The following is a 16,511-nucleotide window of genomic DNA, read 5'->3' as shown; positions in this document are numbered from 1 at the left end:
CTCACACGCATATGCCCGCATCCAGACAAACACGTGCACGAGCGATTAAAAAGAAAAGTATCACAAGATCAATAAGGCTAAACCAACTCACACATTTTCTAGCTTGATGGGACAGATGTTATCAACAGGGAATCCCCACGCTGAGGAAGGCAGGAGGCCTTACAGGACCACACTTCCGGAGCCATGCTGAGGAGGAGCGAGAACAATGCACTAGACTTTAAGGAACGAAGCTTTCACTCTGACTGGAAGATAAGTCACAGGCATCCGGGGCTTTCATTGTCCTTGCTGGGGATGCTTTAAATGGGCACCTGAGCTGAGTGTGGTGAATGCCAGCACTCAGGAGGCAGAGGCAGGCTCATCTCTGAGTCTGCGGCCAGCTTGGTCTACCAAGTGAGCTCCAGCACAGCCAGGGCTCTCAGTGAGGCTTCTGTCAGTATGACAGAGACTGGGCTGAACAAAGGCCTTCTCTTCACAAGAACACTGCCATTCCCAAACTGACGTGCAGGGTGACACTGCCCTTCCCACCCGTCAAAGTCACCTGAACAAGCTAAAGTGGGGGCGAAAATGCTTTAAGGTCAGCCATTACTTATGGCTTTCCCCACCGCCTACCTGGTAAAAACCAGGCACTGCTGCTCCCTCTGCATGTGGTGTTCTTACCACTGGCAGACCTGGTGGATGACTCCTGAACTGGGCCAAGAATCATACCCGGGGCCACGCCGTGGCTCCAAGAGTCCACTAACCTCACCTGACTGATTCCTCACCATCACAGCAGGGTAGGATGAAGTCTATTTTCTAGAAACTTCTACGCATACGTATAATATACCAATAAGAATGAGACTTCACACAAGAAATGATATACCAATCAGAAAATAATGGCTCTTTATAAATTTGAATAGGGTCTAAGTTATTTCTTGTAATATATGTCCTTATGGTCACTCTGTAGAGACCTGGAGTGACTCATTCCCAAGTTGTCTGCTAGGATGACGTCCAGAGCTTCACATCCCCTGCACGGCCTCAGGGATGCTGCCAGAGCTCTCAGCAGCACAGAGCTGGCACTCTTGGATTCCCCACACATCCATGATCTATATCATGTCCAGCTGTAAACAAGAACAACATATTCAGAAAGGAACCAGGCCACTCTCAGATCTGCAGTTCCAGTTAGCTACACACAAAAACCTGTACTGGTATTCTCTGCCAACTATTTTAGGACCTAAACACTAAATATCTTCTCATTTCAACCCTAAAAACTTTTCCACAAAAAGGCTGACAGCATAGTGTGTGGTCATCACTCCAGTTTTCCTGTGATACTAAAGTGCATGTTTTTCCCAAACATGGCTGCAAAAGCCCACATTTGCAACTTCCTAGCACCCACAGCATGGTGTGTCGAGGGCTGCCTTCAAAGGCCTATCAGTCTGCTTTGTTTCTATTTAGCTAATTGAGAACATTTAGGAAGTGGGCTTTTAAAAGGATGTTTGTATTTGTCAACCCACACAAACTGCACGATACACTGCTTATTTCTGGTTAAGAACAATTTCAGTAAATTATAACATTTTTCTTCTAAGGGAATGGCTTCCCCGGCTCTTTTCTAGCTCTTCAGAGGGGAGGATTAGTCTGAATGAACACTATAATTGAAACCACAGAACATAGGAATTCCCATTATGAGATTACCTATATGATTAGATTTGTAATGGTAATAATTAACAGTGCAAGGAGTGTCTGGTGTGTGTGAGGTTAATGCACAAATAAAAACCATGCCTGCAGTGACAGGTTTGGTGGCTGCATTTACAGCTCAGACAATTTGGTCTTTAAACACCTGGTGCATGTTAAAAGTACTTACTAAATCATCCACATCACCAGCTTCTTCAGGTCCCGTTGTATCTTCTTTTGCTTTGTCTTTGGGGGCCAGAAACTATGAACAGAAAGTCAGTCATGACAATAGAATGATCGTTTTTGTCTTTTTTGACAAAAAGAACAGACAAACACAGAAAGGCTCTGAGACACAGGAGCTCAGCCAGTGCTCCTTTGTCTCTTAACATGAGGGCTAGTTTTGAGGGTCAATAGTCCACACTGACTCTCACTAGAGAGTTCTTGTGGAGAAGGGGAAACATCAGTGCTTGGTAAGGATGAGAAAGCGCACACCCGATATCTCATGCCTTCCGCGGGGCGCGCTGGCATGTTCAGGCTAAGAAAATAATAAAACCCCTTTCCCAAATCAAACCAGCACCTCTTGTCTCATTTGAAAGGAGCAGAAGAATTAAGCAGGATTGTAATCATCTATTCCTGAACACAACTGAGGACAAACAGCCACAGAGAACAAAATGGCGAGCTTGGGAGGCTGTTTGGTCTTTCGTGGAAATCCTTCTGTTTGTGTTAGAGATGGTTTGAAAAGAGGCATAAAAACACTCCACATCAGTGAACTAAAGCAGAGAACCGACTGTCTGCTACGGATCAGGAGTGATATTCAGAGTTTAGAAGTACCGAGTGGCTCCGAGAATGATCTGAGCATCACTCCCCACCCTGCCCCTCCAAGACTGAGAAGCAGGCCATCTTTTCAGACTTTGGGGCATGTGGCAACTGCATGTAAAATATGGCCTAAAACCTACTGTCCCAAAACAGAAGGTGGCCTTCCTGTGGCACCTGTACTCCAGGTAAGGTAAGAGGAGCCTGCTGAAGTGTTTGAAATGGGGTAGTAGCAGTGGGCATGGCTCCCTGAGTATTCTGTGTGGTAAGCAAGCCTTCCAGGTCAACCCTGTCTCCATGCGACAGAGAAAACATGTGATTGCAGGTTTCCTGCTTTCCTAACATGAATACTGGCAAGACTGTTTTCCCTATGAATCCTATTCTTCTTATGAGCCATGGGGTGACCATGACCTTTGAAACTCAGGGTATACCTTGAAGATATCTCCTTAACAACCTTAAAGCACTGTCCCCCATTAAGTAAGCAGCTGTGCACAGCACACCCCAGAGCACGCTCTGCTCAGGCACGGACACGGGCACTCAAACACACTGGCTCTGTTCTCAGCACTGGGATGGAAGCCATGGCAGTCTGCTAACGGCTTCTCTTCCCTGGGTATTTTCCTCACTTCTTGTTGATCTCCACTTTGACTGAGATTCTTAAAGGATGTTATGGATCTTCCCATAGTCCTTTGGTGACCCTCCACTAGATTCTGTACAGAGTTGGGAACCACACTATCAGAGAGAAGATCCAGGGCAGACAGTCTGAACAGAACTGTAATGAAGCTCAGGCATCGCTGTACTATATATTTATTCTGGGTGATATTAATAAAAATATCTAAGGGCCAAATGCAGGTAAAGGAAGTTTGCCCAAGGCTTACTGTGTCATGGTTTACTGTGCCAAAGGTTAAAAATAAGCTGTGCTCGCCCCTTAATTCTTAATCTTCATAGTTGTCCTGATTACTGTACTATAATGATTATTCCCTACCTTGGCCCTTCCACTCATTACCATTAACCAACACAGACAATTTTCCACATGTCGGAGATACATAGCTGAGACTTACTGAGTTAGGATAAAAAAAAAAAAAAGGTAAAAAGTACTGCTGGTTCTTGCTATACCCCTGTGGGGCCACAAATAACCAGCACCTCCTAGGAAATGACAAAGCCCAAGGGCTCGGTGGCAGCAGCCCACTACATATTGCCCCTCAGTCACCTGAACCGTGGTGGGGACTCCTGGATGAATCTAGAGACGCCTAACTATCTTTGGCATCCATCCTCTAAAAGCTACAGTTCCACAGTCTCCCTTCCTGCAAGGCCTCTCCACAGCACAATTAAAGGATAAATTAAGATAGGACTGCCTGCACGGTATGGCTGAGGTACATATAATTAAACACAAATGGCACATCTCTGAGATGTGGCCAAACTCCTAGGAAGAGCAGAGTGGCAGGGGAAAGAAAGAGAACGAAGAACTGGGGTTTCCACCAAGTGCAGAGCCCCCGAGGCTGACTCCCTGACGGGTCTGCTCTTGCTCCTGAATAAGCAGATTACGGCTAAAGGCTCAGCTGCCTCCTTATCCTCCCCAAAGCCCCGGGCGAGGCTGATCTCTTCCAATGATCCCTCCTCATCAGTTTTTTTTTAAGTTAAAAATATTTAATATCAGATAAAAACACTGCTGGCAGTTTAACATGGCACATTTCATACATAGTCAAAGGGTAAAATATTACTGGGAAAAAAATTAATAGGTCATTTGATAATTTGTTGTCCACATAAAAGCAATGAATAGTGACGTATTTAATGCCCATTATTACAAAACTTTTCGAGAAAACTCAGTTATCTCTAACATGTTCTGCTAGAGAAAAGAAAACTGTATCATTTAAAATCTATATGATACTGGGCAACAATTATCAGTACTTTTCTAGTAATCTAGAAATTTCTTCAGCTCCTCGTCAGTTTTAACGCAAGTAAGTTCTAGTCTGTGCGGTGACAGACCCGCTAGATATCCAGCACTCAGGGACCGCTTTGCTGTATCAAAGAACCAACTCCTTAGATCGCAGCAGAGAGGGTAAGAGTCATTCCCGCCTTCTGTCATTCTTTTCCTCTGCAATACGCTGAAGTGGAGAAAACCCAGAATGTACACCTGGTGACATGCTTTCCCCTTCCTCAAACCACCATCATTTACTTGGCGTTAACCACAAAGAGCCTGCTTGTCTATAGACCATTATGACATGAATAAACAGTACTACCTCTAAGTACACCAGACGCAGCTGGTCCCATCCAGAGAAATGGAACCAATAACCCTTGCATAGGAACTGCTAGTCTTACTCCTCCATTAAGACTAAAAGCTAACAATCAGGTCTTTATCAACACCCATATTAAAAGCACATGGATGTGGTAGCTCACACATGCAATGCCAGCGTTTGGAGGTTGAGGCAAGTGGATTGCTGGGAGTTCCAAACCAACCGGGTATACACAGGAAGGTCTAGGCTAGTCTGGAGCATAAATTAAGATTTTTGTCTCAAAACAAATTACCAAGGCTTTTACTGGGCACCATCCAGTGACTATAGATCCTTCAAAAACATCAGTAGTGGTACAGGATTGTCCAGCTAGCACAAAGCCCTGAGTCCAATCCCCAACACTATAGCAACAAAAGTTAAGAAAACAAACAAACCAAACAAAGCCACATCCCCACTCATGAGGTGAAGAAAAGGGGAACAGGTCACCCTCTACTGTATTGCAAGTTAAAGCCAGCATGGGTTACATGAACTCTGGCCTAAAAACCCACAAGGTTACCTAAAATGACATGGACAGCTTACTTCAATCATAAAGACAGACTGCAGCAGAGGGACTGTGCAGCCCGATGCGGAAAACACAGCCAGAACGTTAGCTCGGCTGCTTTCCTAGGAGCCCTGGGCAAGGACTTGACTGTCTTAAAACCAATTATTCCCAAACGCCTCCAGCTCACAGGTCTGTGCTTAGCCTCAGATGAACAAAAGCAGGAAAAAATGCTTATGTAAGTGGAAATGTGCTAGTTATAGGGAGTATATGCAATTTATATGCAAGTGTGTACTAGAATATCTACCATATCTTCATTTGCAAATGTCAAAATCTCCAAACAAACCAAATGCCTGTCATCGGGAGAAAGGATTGAACAATGGTAGGTAGAATCAGTACTAGGGACACTACCCAGCCAGAACACAGGCAAGAGATCAGGAGGAAATCACAAAGGTTCTGACTCCAAGTACACGAGGACCAGGAGCAAACAAAAAGGCTCCAGTGACAGTAGTGGCAATGCAGGAGATGTGAGGTTCTGGCTGGGAAGGTACTGGAGGCCCTTTTGGGCTGCAGACATTTAGGTATATGCTCTTTAAGAATCCATCAAGTAGCACACACATGATGCTTGTGAATGTTTCCTACATGTAAGGTGTGCCTTCATAAAAAGTTAAATGTAAAAATCACCACGCTTGCTGTGTGTGGTAGCTCACACCTTTAGTACCAGAGGCAGGGTGGAGAATGGGAGAGAAAGAGAGAGAGAGAGAGAGAGAGAGAGAGAGAGAGAGAGAGGGAGGAGAGGAGGAAGAGGAGGAGGAGGAAAATGGAGGAGGAAGAAAAAAACTCAAAAAATAAAACAAGACAAAAAAAAAAACCTACCAAGCTTTCAATAACCATTAGGTAAAACTTAAAACACACACACACACACACACACACACACACATGCACACGCACACCACTTTCACCACTACTCCACAACATCCAGAAAAAATGACATCAATGATTTAAAGCAGAAAGAAACAAAAGAAACATTCACAGGGTCCAAGAGAGACACCCACCAGTTAGAGAAATGATTCCCATGCATTCATTAATTCTCATTCTCTCTCTCTCCCTCCTTCCCTCTCCCCCTCCCCCTCCCCCTCCCTCTCCCCCTCCCTCTCCCCCTCCCCCCTTCCTTCCTTCCTTCCTTCCTTTTCCTTTTTTAGACAGGGTCTGGCTATGGTCTTGAGCTCAGGACCCTCAGCCTCATGAGGACAGGGTTTACAGGCGAGTGTCACCTCGCCTAGAAAGAAACGGTTCTTTCGAGACTGCCTAACTAGTTCAGAGCACTAACTCTCCTTCCAGACGGCCTGAGTTAGTTCACAGCTGTCTGTAACTTGGATCCCAGGGGATCTGGTGCCCTCTTCTGATTCTGAGGGGACCAGGCATGCACATAGTGCACATACATACATGCAAGCAAAATACATATACACATAAACTTAAAAACACACACACACCGCACTGTGCAGGAGGTCAGAGGAGAACTCCAGGCCAGTCCTTGCCTTCTCCCACAGTCCCTTTTTCTTTGTTGTGTACTAAGTGCTTTACCCCAGAGCAATCCCCAGCCATAAAAGCATCTTTAGTATAAAAGGTTCATTGATATTAGGGCAGACACAAAAGCCTAACTGCACATGACACAGACAGAATGCACTCTGAAGCGGAATCACAGTTCAGGCTCTACTTTACGGTCTTTAGGTCACTGTAAGCAGGTCTTGGTGGTGCCAGTTACTTGTGGAAATGAAGCAGATGGAGACAAGTGTGTTCTAGTGACCGCTGGTCAAAGGTTCTACTGAGAAGACCATTCGTTCACTTGGGAACCAAGGCCCAGTGCAGTGCACAGAGACTGGCATTCTAATCTTGCTGCCTCTTCTCACAGTATAGCCCCATTTAAGCTTTCTAGGGCTTGGCTTCCCAGTGGTAACAGGATGGTATTTCACTCTTGTAGGCTCTTAGAAGGTCACTGAGAAAATCAGAGTGGCAGTGAGAACCACTGATTTTGCAGTGAAATAAATACAAAATTTATTCCCATTATTTCCTTCTCTTATCTGAATATGATATGTACACATACACATGTCCTAAATGAATATCACACAATGTGGAAGTTAAACTATTATCATATAAACATTTGATATAAATACTAAATTCAGAGCTAAAAATACTTGCTACATACACGAGTACTTGAATTCAGATCTCAGCAACCACATAAATAGCCAGATGTGACCTGCCTACAAGACATGCTAGTGTGACAATGGCACAAATGTTATGGTAATAACCAACCACTTTTAGACTGGATTTAAGGCCCATCCCATGAGATGGAACCTGCACCCAACACTGCAAAAGTGGCCAAGGATCTAAGGCTAACTAAGTCATTGGGCCTAGGGGAAAATCAAGTACTGTTCTGCTAAAGGAATACAGCAATAATATGGCTCCTAATGAAACTGCTATGCCCATAGGCCAGTGCATGACTGGACCCTCGCGAGAGAGGCATCTTCTTGCAATGGATGTGTTCTTTTGGGTTTTGGTTTTATTGTTGCTTTTTGAGATGGAGGAGGGAAAGAACATGAAGTTGGATGGGTAGGGAGGTGAGAAAGATATGAGAGGAGTTGGGGAAGGGAAAAGCATATAATCAAAACATTCCTTGTTTTTGGAACATAGATAAGCATGTATACATTCATTCTCTGCTCTTTGCTGGTTATGACCGGTTGCTTCTGTCCCACAATGAGGTACTGCAACCTGGAAGTGGAAGTCAAATAAACCCTTTGGCCCCTAAGTTGCTTTCTGTTATGGTGTTTTATCACAGCCAAATCATGACTCTCTTTCTCAGAGGACTATGGTGGAGCATGATAGAGCAGGGTATCTTAAATTTGAAAGAAGATATCTTCCTCTGGCCTCCATGTATACACAGGTACATGTATCCCACATACAACTATATACACACATTACACACACACATGTACATACACACACATGCATAAAATATTAAATTAGTAGAAGCACTAAAAATGTGAAAAAAAGAAAGAAAATGGTGTTTTCTTGACGCACTATGTAATCTGCAAGGCTGATACGTAATGTACTTTGGCAGTGGCTATAGGATAATGCTTACCGCAGAGCCTCTCACTGAGCTACTCCTCCTCCATGGATTCAGCTGCACTTCCTGGGCTCTCAACTGACATAAAGTGGAGTTTTACTGCTAGTGAAACACTGTTCCACATGCAAGAAGGAACCAGGCAGCCAGTGACAGGAGAGCTGTTCCCACCTGTGCTCACTATGCTACGTCTACTCAAAGATGGTGACAGCCCCAGAGTTGTCTTAAACTCAAACTGCATCAGTTCTGTGATACTAGAATCATCTAAGGACTCTACCTTATCCCTAACAATTAGCTTACACTTCCCTCTAAAGCTTAATCATCAGCTATTAAAACTCCTGCTGCATAGGCTCTGTGCTCTTTACTCTGGAAGAAGACACCACACGTGCAGTATTGCCTCACACAGTCTGAAAAGGCTGTATCCCTTTAGATTCCTTCCTTCTCTAACTCCATATCCACGGAGATGTGACATTTTTGGCTAAGATGTGTTGCTGGGAGGAAAGCCTACCTTCTGAACATCAGCATTCCCCACTTTCTTTAAAAATTGGAATACGTAGTCAATCTCAGCAAGATGACAGAATTTCATAGCACATAGTGATTAGAATTAACTTATACGTGAACTGACTATGTTTAGCAAGAGCTGACTGGCAGAGCTTTACTCCCTAGGCCTGACACCCAGCTGTCCCCTCAAATGCTGTCTGGATGTTGCTGTGATGATATTTTGTAGGTAAGATGAACGTTTATAAAAACTGACTTTAAGAACACCCTTGATAATGTTAGTAAGCCTCATCCAATCAGGATGACATCCAATCAGCCTTGGATGACACAGCAGGTGCCTTAAAGTCAGCTAGACCTCTCTTTGCTGGACAAGAGACTGCAACGGTGGTGGCAGGCACGACCCAAAGCTCTCATCTCCCTGATAACGTGCATAAGATGTGTCTAGATGAGTCTTGTCATCTGTGGGGAACAGAGACTGACAGATAAATTCCCTTCCCATTGACGACGTTACCTTGAGACAGCCTTTGCTTCTGAAGGGACACACTCTGTTATTTTTAACTGTATAAGGTCATGGGTCAGTGGCAGCCAGCACCCATCATCACGAAGGATAAAGACAATCAAAGTACCTGTCTTTACCAGTTATGATTTGAGGTCCTCCCTAGCGAGGCTTGGCATAAAAAGCCTATACCCACACTCAGCTTGTGTGTGCCTGCAAGGGGAGGCCGACAACTGAACACTTACTGAGTGCTCTCCTTCTATAAAAAGATCAAGTTGTAGGATAATACAATGTGGTGACTGACATTTTCCCAATTCAGGTCACTTTTTATTTTCTAGTCTAACTTTAAGCCAAACTTAAATGCAGAAAACCATGGAATTTCTTTCTTTTTATAAGGTCTGGGTTAAACAGATACAATCAATCAATCTCTCTCTCTCTCTCTCTGCCTCCCTCTCTTCTAATGGTGTTTCTTTGAGGACACTGATTGATTTCAGCACTGTATAAAGTGACAGAAATGAAGCTGCACATTTGAGCAACGCTCTCAAGCCCAGGGTTCCCAGTACCAACTGTGGCAGAAGTAGCTCCAGGTATTGTGGACACTGAGATGGCAGAGCATTCTTCTGAGCTCTATGATCTCCATGCTCAAGAGCAGGCCCATGCCTGTTCATAACAAAGACGTATGTAGCACAGGTCAGGTAGCAGAGTGCTTCTGCAGTAAAGCGCAAGGCCCTGGGTTCAATTCCCAGCACTGCAGGCACCAGTGTGGGGATGTACACCTGTAATCGCAAGACTGGGAAGTTGGAGGCAGCAAGGTCAGAATTCAAGGCCAAGCTGAGGAGATGGCTCAGTAGGAAAGGCATGTGATGAACAAGCATGAAGACCTGCATTTGGGTCCTCAGTAGCCCTGTGAAAGCAGGAGGCTGTAGTGCCATCTGTAATCCCAGGGTTCCTACAGTAAGATGGGAAGGAGGAACAGCAGACGCCCCAGAAGCTGATGGGCCAGTGACACTGTCACAGGCAGTGGTGAGAAGAGACCCTGTCTCAAACAGGAAGACAAGTATAATAATACCCAAGATTGTCCTCTGACCACCACACCCATGTCATAGCATGAGCGTACCTGTACTCACAATGAACATACAGGTATACACACACACACACACACACACACACACACAATGATTTTGTTTTCAAGTTCAAGGCCTTCCTCAGCTACATGGAGAGATCAAGGCCTGCCTAGGCTATAGACCCTGTTACCAAAAAAAAAAAAAAAAAAAAAAAACAAACAAACAAACAAAAATAAATAAATAAATAAACAAGGAAAAAAAACTTCAAATCAAAATACTCAGTAAAAATTAGCTAACTTTTCTCCTGAATACTACTTTGGTTCCTGTCTAATGCCTTTTCTGAGTTGAAAATTCCTGGCATTTTCCATTTGGCCTGAAGGTAGATGAATAATGACCATTCCCAGTCTTGCCCCTGCCATTCCTTACAGCTACTCTGGCTCTCCAGCCCCAGGCCAAGTTCTCCTTCCCCACTGTGCTTACCTCTGAGTCTTCAGCACAGCCCTATGCACCCAGAACTGACCACCTGAGCTTCTAGGGGCCAGTGTTAGTACCTAAGCCAATGACTATGATGCCACAGCTCAGTCTACTGCCAGCTCCCAGGTCCTGTGCTCGTGAGACGAGGTCAGCCTGTGTCTGCAACTGAAGCAGGCTGTTATAAACCATGTACCCTGAGCTACTCAATGTAATTTCATAAAAATTTCATTACAACCTTGAAGTACAAAGAAGAATTACTGAACTAAATAGCTACATATATTTGACTGACAGCTGAGTCAGATTTAATATTCAAAACATCAAACAAGGAGGCCTTAGCCTAACAAATGTGCCAATCAAAAGCTGTGGGTTCTGTATATGTGGAGGTCATTCATTGAAAACACCTGGCTAGTCCAGTGCTAGAATGGGAGTCTTTCTCTACCAGCTCCACAACATATTCACAAGAATAGCTTTAAAACCACAAACAAATCACTCCTCAGACCTGCCTCAAACCAGCAGAATCTTTGGAGTCTCTCTCTTTGTTTTGTTTTTAGTGCAAGGGAACAAATCCAGTACCTCAGGCATGCTATTTTAGCCAATAACTCTACCGTGGATCGCCGCGCAGCCTTTGCTGTTTAACCAGTATTTAAGAGAGACTGGGAGGGTGCAGCCCATGGCTCAGTGGGTAAGTGTGTTTGCCATCAAGTCTGACAAACTAATTTAACCCCTGGAACCCACACGACGGTAGGAGCCGACCAATGCCCGCACTTGTTTCAGACATTCATGCATGCGTCATGAACCACTGCATGTCACACACTCCACCACACCCACACCCACCCACCCACCCAATGTCATTTAAACAAAAATTTAAGGTGGGAAAGAGAGGGGTGGGAGAGTGGTCTGTCACAGCTTGTATTAGGATCTGGGCTACAAAGGAAATGGGCTATGACGTTTAACAGTTCTGTAGTTACTGAAGCCAGGACTACAGGTGGCTTCTAGAGACACAACCATGGGAACAAGAACAGGCTGCGTGCCTGTTCTGGGAGTGCAGCTGCAGCTGAGGCTGTTGACCTGGCTGGTAAGGAATGTGTTCACTGTGTAAGGAGCTCCCTCATGGGGTAACTCGTCTAAAGACAGGGAGGGCATTGGCTCTCGATACCTTTGTGGCTTCCTCAGCTGTGATAGAGCTTCCTGGGCCTTCGTCTTTGGTGATCAGAGTAACTCCATCTACAAAGTAAGGTGGAAAACAATGGAGATGCTTTCCAGAATCAACCATGGGCTTCCACATGCATGTGCACACACACACACACACACACACACACACACACACACGCACGCATGTAAGTGCCCCAAACATACAAACATGCATACTCACATACATGCATACCACACACGAAAATGAAAAACTTAAAAGGAAAGTTTTTATGTATATTTTAAGTAGCATAAATATTTGAAGAAAACACCACCACCTTACCCTGAACAACAATTTCCCAGAAATGATTTAATTGCTTAATTTCCACTTTCTCTCGAAGGGCTTCCAGGAAGCTGTTGAAGCGCTGTTCTTCTGAAAACTGGAGGTGGACAGGGAACAAGAAGCAAGTCAGAGCAAGCAAACATCCTTCAACCAATGCACTGCACTTGAATCCATCAGAAAGAATGTACTTCCGTAACTGGAAGCCGGCAACTCAGACTGCTCTGTTCTTTGAGAAACAGAGAGCCGTCTATCCACAGAAGGCACACAGCCAGGAGCCACAGAGATCTTGGCAGCGTAGAACTTACAGTTTACTGGATGCTCATGCCCTGATCATTTATTTGACTATAAGATTGGTCAATTTATCTATCTTTGTATCACTTTGTGATTACGAGAGACTGACCATAGGCCCTCACTGGGCTGCGTTATCCAGCAGTAACAACCAATCTTGGACTGTCTCCACCCCTGCCTCTCACAGCCCAAGTCACTTAACTTTAGTCATATTATTTCAATTATAAATCTTTCTATATGTCATTTCTAAAATATGTATTTTACTTAAGAGACATACACATCTTGGCTCCCTGGAACATGCCTAGCATCCTAGCACAGGGGGATGGAGGGTAGGGGATGAGGAATGCAAGGTCAGCCTTATCTATATTGAGAGTTCTAAGCCAGTCAGGACCACTGAGACCCTGACAGTCGTCAGGGAGACCACTCAGAGGGGAAGGAAAGGAGAAATATATGCCATCATGTACCAGAGGATCTGAAAGGTCTCTAGGGAGCAAAGATCCACTTGGTATTTTGTTTCTTTCGATGAATTTCATGTTCTTTTTAAAAAAACTAATTTTACTCTTAACACAGGTCTACATGAAGAAGGACCAATCTGTCTCTGGTCTCTTTTGCTCCTCTTCCACCTTGCTCTCTTCTTTGTTATGTGATGCAGATGAAGCACAGGGCCCGTCCACACAGGCTGCTGAGAGGAACAGTCCTAGCCTTCCTTCTGTTTTCCCACCCAAGTCCTAACCTGACTCGTGGTGGGAACAGGGCACTCGTCTGGACCACCCTTAGCCTTTTCTTGGTTCTGCTTTTCCAAAATTTCATTGTTTTTAATCTGTGGCGTGTCTGTATCATCTACTTCCGAGTCTTTTATTCTAATTTCAGCCATTTTCTAATTTTCCTGTCATTCTCCATAAGCACCTGAATTAATCAAATATTTATTTATTCAGCAGATATTTCATCAGCACCTGCACAAAGACACACTCAACCACTGTGCCAACTTTAAAACACACCTTCCATTTCAAACTGGCTCACTTCTTGCTTAGAGGGAAAAAGGCCCACAAATAATCTGATAGAGGTTTATAAGTGTTTTCTGTAAGTCCCTAACAAAATGAAGAAAACTCACTTACAGCACTGGGAAACTACTGCTGTGTGTAGGGTTCTTTGTTTCTCCTGGCATTCATACACCTATCCCATCTCTATAAATCCCTCTCAGCACTCACACTCATATATACCTTTCATCAATTTTCCTAGATGAGTTAGTTTATCCCCACCTACCACACCACGACCTCCACTCCTCCCGAGAGATGACGATGACAGGCACGTTTGGTCATTTCCACTTGGCATACTGCACAATTGACCGTGAGAACGATGCTTTCCACAAGCTAGGCTTACCTGTGGGACGCTGCGTGCCCCTGCCGTCAGCTGCTGGGAGACGGGTGAGCACACTCACCTGAATGGCCTCCTCCCGGAAAGCTTTGATGCAGTCCATACTTTTCATAAAATACAGTGTTTCATTGGTATCCAAAAATTGTTCGATGTGACTTATTAACTGGAGACTCGCTAGAATATAAGATAATAGATTTATTCTCTCAGGCATGGGGATGTTTGTGAGAACATAGTACAATTCTTGGAACACAGCTGTAAGGGTGAACTCTTGGTCAAGAGTCTCGGAATCTGCATGCATACTTGCCAAGTTTCTTTAGGGAGGGAGATGATGCAAAATCCTATCTTAAAAGTAGGTATTTAAGAACTTTGGTGCAAGACATGGTGGTGAACGCCTTTAGTCCCAGTATTCAGGAGACAAAGACAGGCAGATCTATTTAAGTTTGAGGCCAGCCTGGTCTACAAAGCACGGGCAGGACAGCCAGGGCTACACAAAGGAACCCTATCTCACGAAACAAAACAGAGCAAAACCAACCAAACAAACACAGAAAGAAAAGAAAAGAAAAGAAAAGAAAAGGAAAGGAAAGGAAAGGAAAGGAAAGGAAAGGAAAGAAAAGAAGAAGAGGGGAGGGGAGGGGAGGGGAGGGGAGGGGAGGGGAGGGGAGGGGAGGGGAGGGGAGGGGAGGGGAGGGGAGGGGAGGGGAGAGGAGAGGAGAGGAGAGGAGAGGAGAGGAGAGGAGAGGAGAGGAGAGGAGAGGAGAGGCAGAGGAGAGGAGAGGCAGAGGGGAGAGGCAGAGGGGAGAGGCAGAGGGGAGAGGCGAGGCAGAGAGGCGAGGCAAGGAGAAAAAGGAAAAGGAAAAGGAAAAGGAAAAGGAAAAGGAAAAGGAAAAGGAAAAGGAAAAGGAAAAGGAAAGAGATTTGGTAAAGAGGTAGAGAAACAGTTCAGTAGTTACGAGCACGTGATGTACTGTTCTTCTAGAGGCTGAGAGTTCTGTTCCCAACACCCACATCGGGCAGCTCACAACAGTCTCTTAATCTAGATCTAGGATAGCTGATGCCCTCTTCTGGCTCCTGTGGGCACTGCAGTCACATGCATATACACTTACACAGACACATACACACACATATAATTAAAAATAGTAAATCTTTTGAATAAAGAAATTTGGTAACACTATTTGTCAAGAAATAAAATTAAATTTCTAGAATTTTAGTGCCTAGAAATTAAGTGCCTAAAATTATACCTAAGTTTTCCTTCTGCAGGTTGTAGTAGGATGGTTTGTTTTATGTTTTTATTTGCTTGTTTCATTATAAATCTTGGGGGGGGAGGGTTGGTGGTTTGGTGGTGGTGGTGATGTTTTGTTGTTGTTGTTGTTGTTGTTGTTTTAGTTTGAACAATTCAAAACTACCTTGCTTAAAATATTCATCAGAAATGAATCCTCCAGTTCCTCCCCCAACTCTGAGACTTAGGGTAAGTAACTGTCAAACAGCACCAGGCAATGAAAAGTAACGAGCTAGCACGGCCTACCCTTTACCAATCCCAGATCGCACTGGGAAAGAGCAGCCCACATTCGTCGTCAGAATGAGCGATCATTACTGTATCTGTGCCCTTCCTGGACCTGAATATTTCCCGTGCTTCTCAGCACTGCACTAGCTCTGGGTACTTAATACCCAATAGCTGCTAGCAGGCAACATATAAATGGCTTGGAAAGCAGAAGGACATTAATAATGTTATCATTTGCAAGGCAAGCTGAAACTTGTGGCTGCCTCACTAACAAAGAAAAAAGAACCCTTCAGCATGAAAACAGCAGAGGACAATGGGAACATGCCTTGGCCTCAGCAGAAGAAACCAATGGAAACGGGACATCATGCCTACGGGCACGCTCTCCCTCATTCCTGGAGCCACGCACTGCCTGGCTGCCTGACAACTTCTGGGGCAATGCTGATATACCTATGGCTGCTATTTCCCAAAATCATGACCTCATTTGAACATTCTGTTTAAAATGTATGTGAGAGTGCAATATTAAAGCAAACTGCTTTTAAGAGTCGCCGGTGAGGGCTCGCGGCCACTAACTCTATGAATCAGAGACCTGAACACTGTTCAGCCTCTTACAAAAGACCTGAATCAGTGCCATCTACTCATTTCCGGAAGACCTTAAAGCATGCAGAAAGAAAAACGAATGAAGCATTTTCTCATCTCATATAGCAATTTCTCAGGAAGGAAAAAATATCCCCAAGAACCATTCCATTTCTCCTTCCAACCCGGAGATTATGATCTCCATTATTATAAAGCATTTGACAAATTTGAGGATTAAAGAAACACTTCCCTATGCAATTTCAGAAATCTCCCCCAATGTGTCCTCTGGCAGTAAATTAATATCCACACACTATTCAAAGGAGACACAGCACGTTCCAATGGTCGTCTTAGGGAGGTAAGTAATACAACCCTGATTACCTGGCAGGAGAGAACCGTCAACAAGAAACTCAAAGCAAACAAAGCAGTTT

At 44.4% G+C, this 16,511-nt stretch overlaps 1 protein-coding gene across 5 annotated transcripts in view; it reads right to left on the bottom strand.

Moving 5' to 3' along the window:
- Positions 1 to 851: 851 nt before the first annotated feature.
- Positions 852 to 16,511, bottom strand: part of Xrcc5 (X-ray repair complementing defective repair in Chinese hamster cells 5) — an 87,537-nt gene continuing 71,877 nt past the window's right edge. For 4 of the 5 annotated variants that reach the window (XM_006495892.2, NM_001357519.1, NM_001357520.1 and 1 more), the window contains 5 exons: positions 14,077 to 14,186; positions 12,351 to 12,447; positions 12,036 to 12,103; positions 1,838 to 1,909; positions 852 to 1,097 (listed from right to left, as the gene is read on the bottom strand). In XM_006495892.2, coding sequence (XP_006495955.1) covers positions 1,083 to 1,097; positions 1,838 to 1,909; positions 12,036 to 12,103; positions 12,351 to 12,447; positions 14,077 to 14,186 — 362 coding nt within the window. In that variant the 3' untranslated portion in view covers positions 852 to 1,082. The remainder of the gene's footprint in view (positions 1,098 to 1,837; positions 1,910 to 12,035; positions 12,104 to 12,350; positions 12,448 to 14,076; positions 14,187 to 16,511) is intronic. The other variant, XM_006495893.4, reaches the window with a different exon arrangement.

Source organism: Mus musculus, chromosome 1, assembly GCF_000001635.26.
Source record: "Mus musculus strain C57BL/6J chromosome 1, GRCm38.p6 C57BL/6J".
NCBI classification, from domain to species: Eukaryota; Metazoa; Chordata; class Mammalia; order Rodentia; family Muridae; genus Mus; species Mus musculus.
Note: the sequence above shows the minus strand (reverse complement) of the source record. Positions and strands in the feature narration are given on the sequence as shown.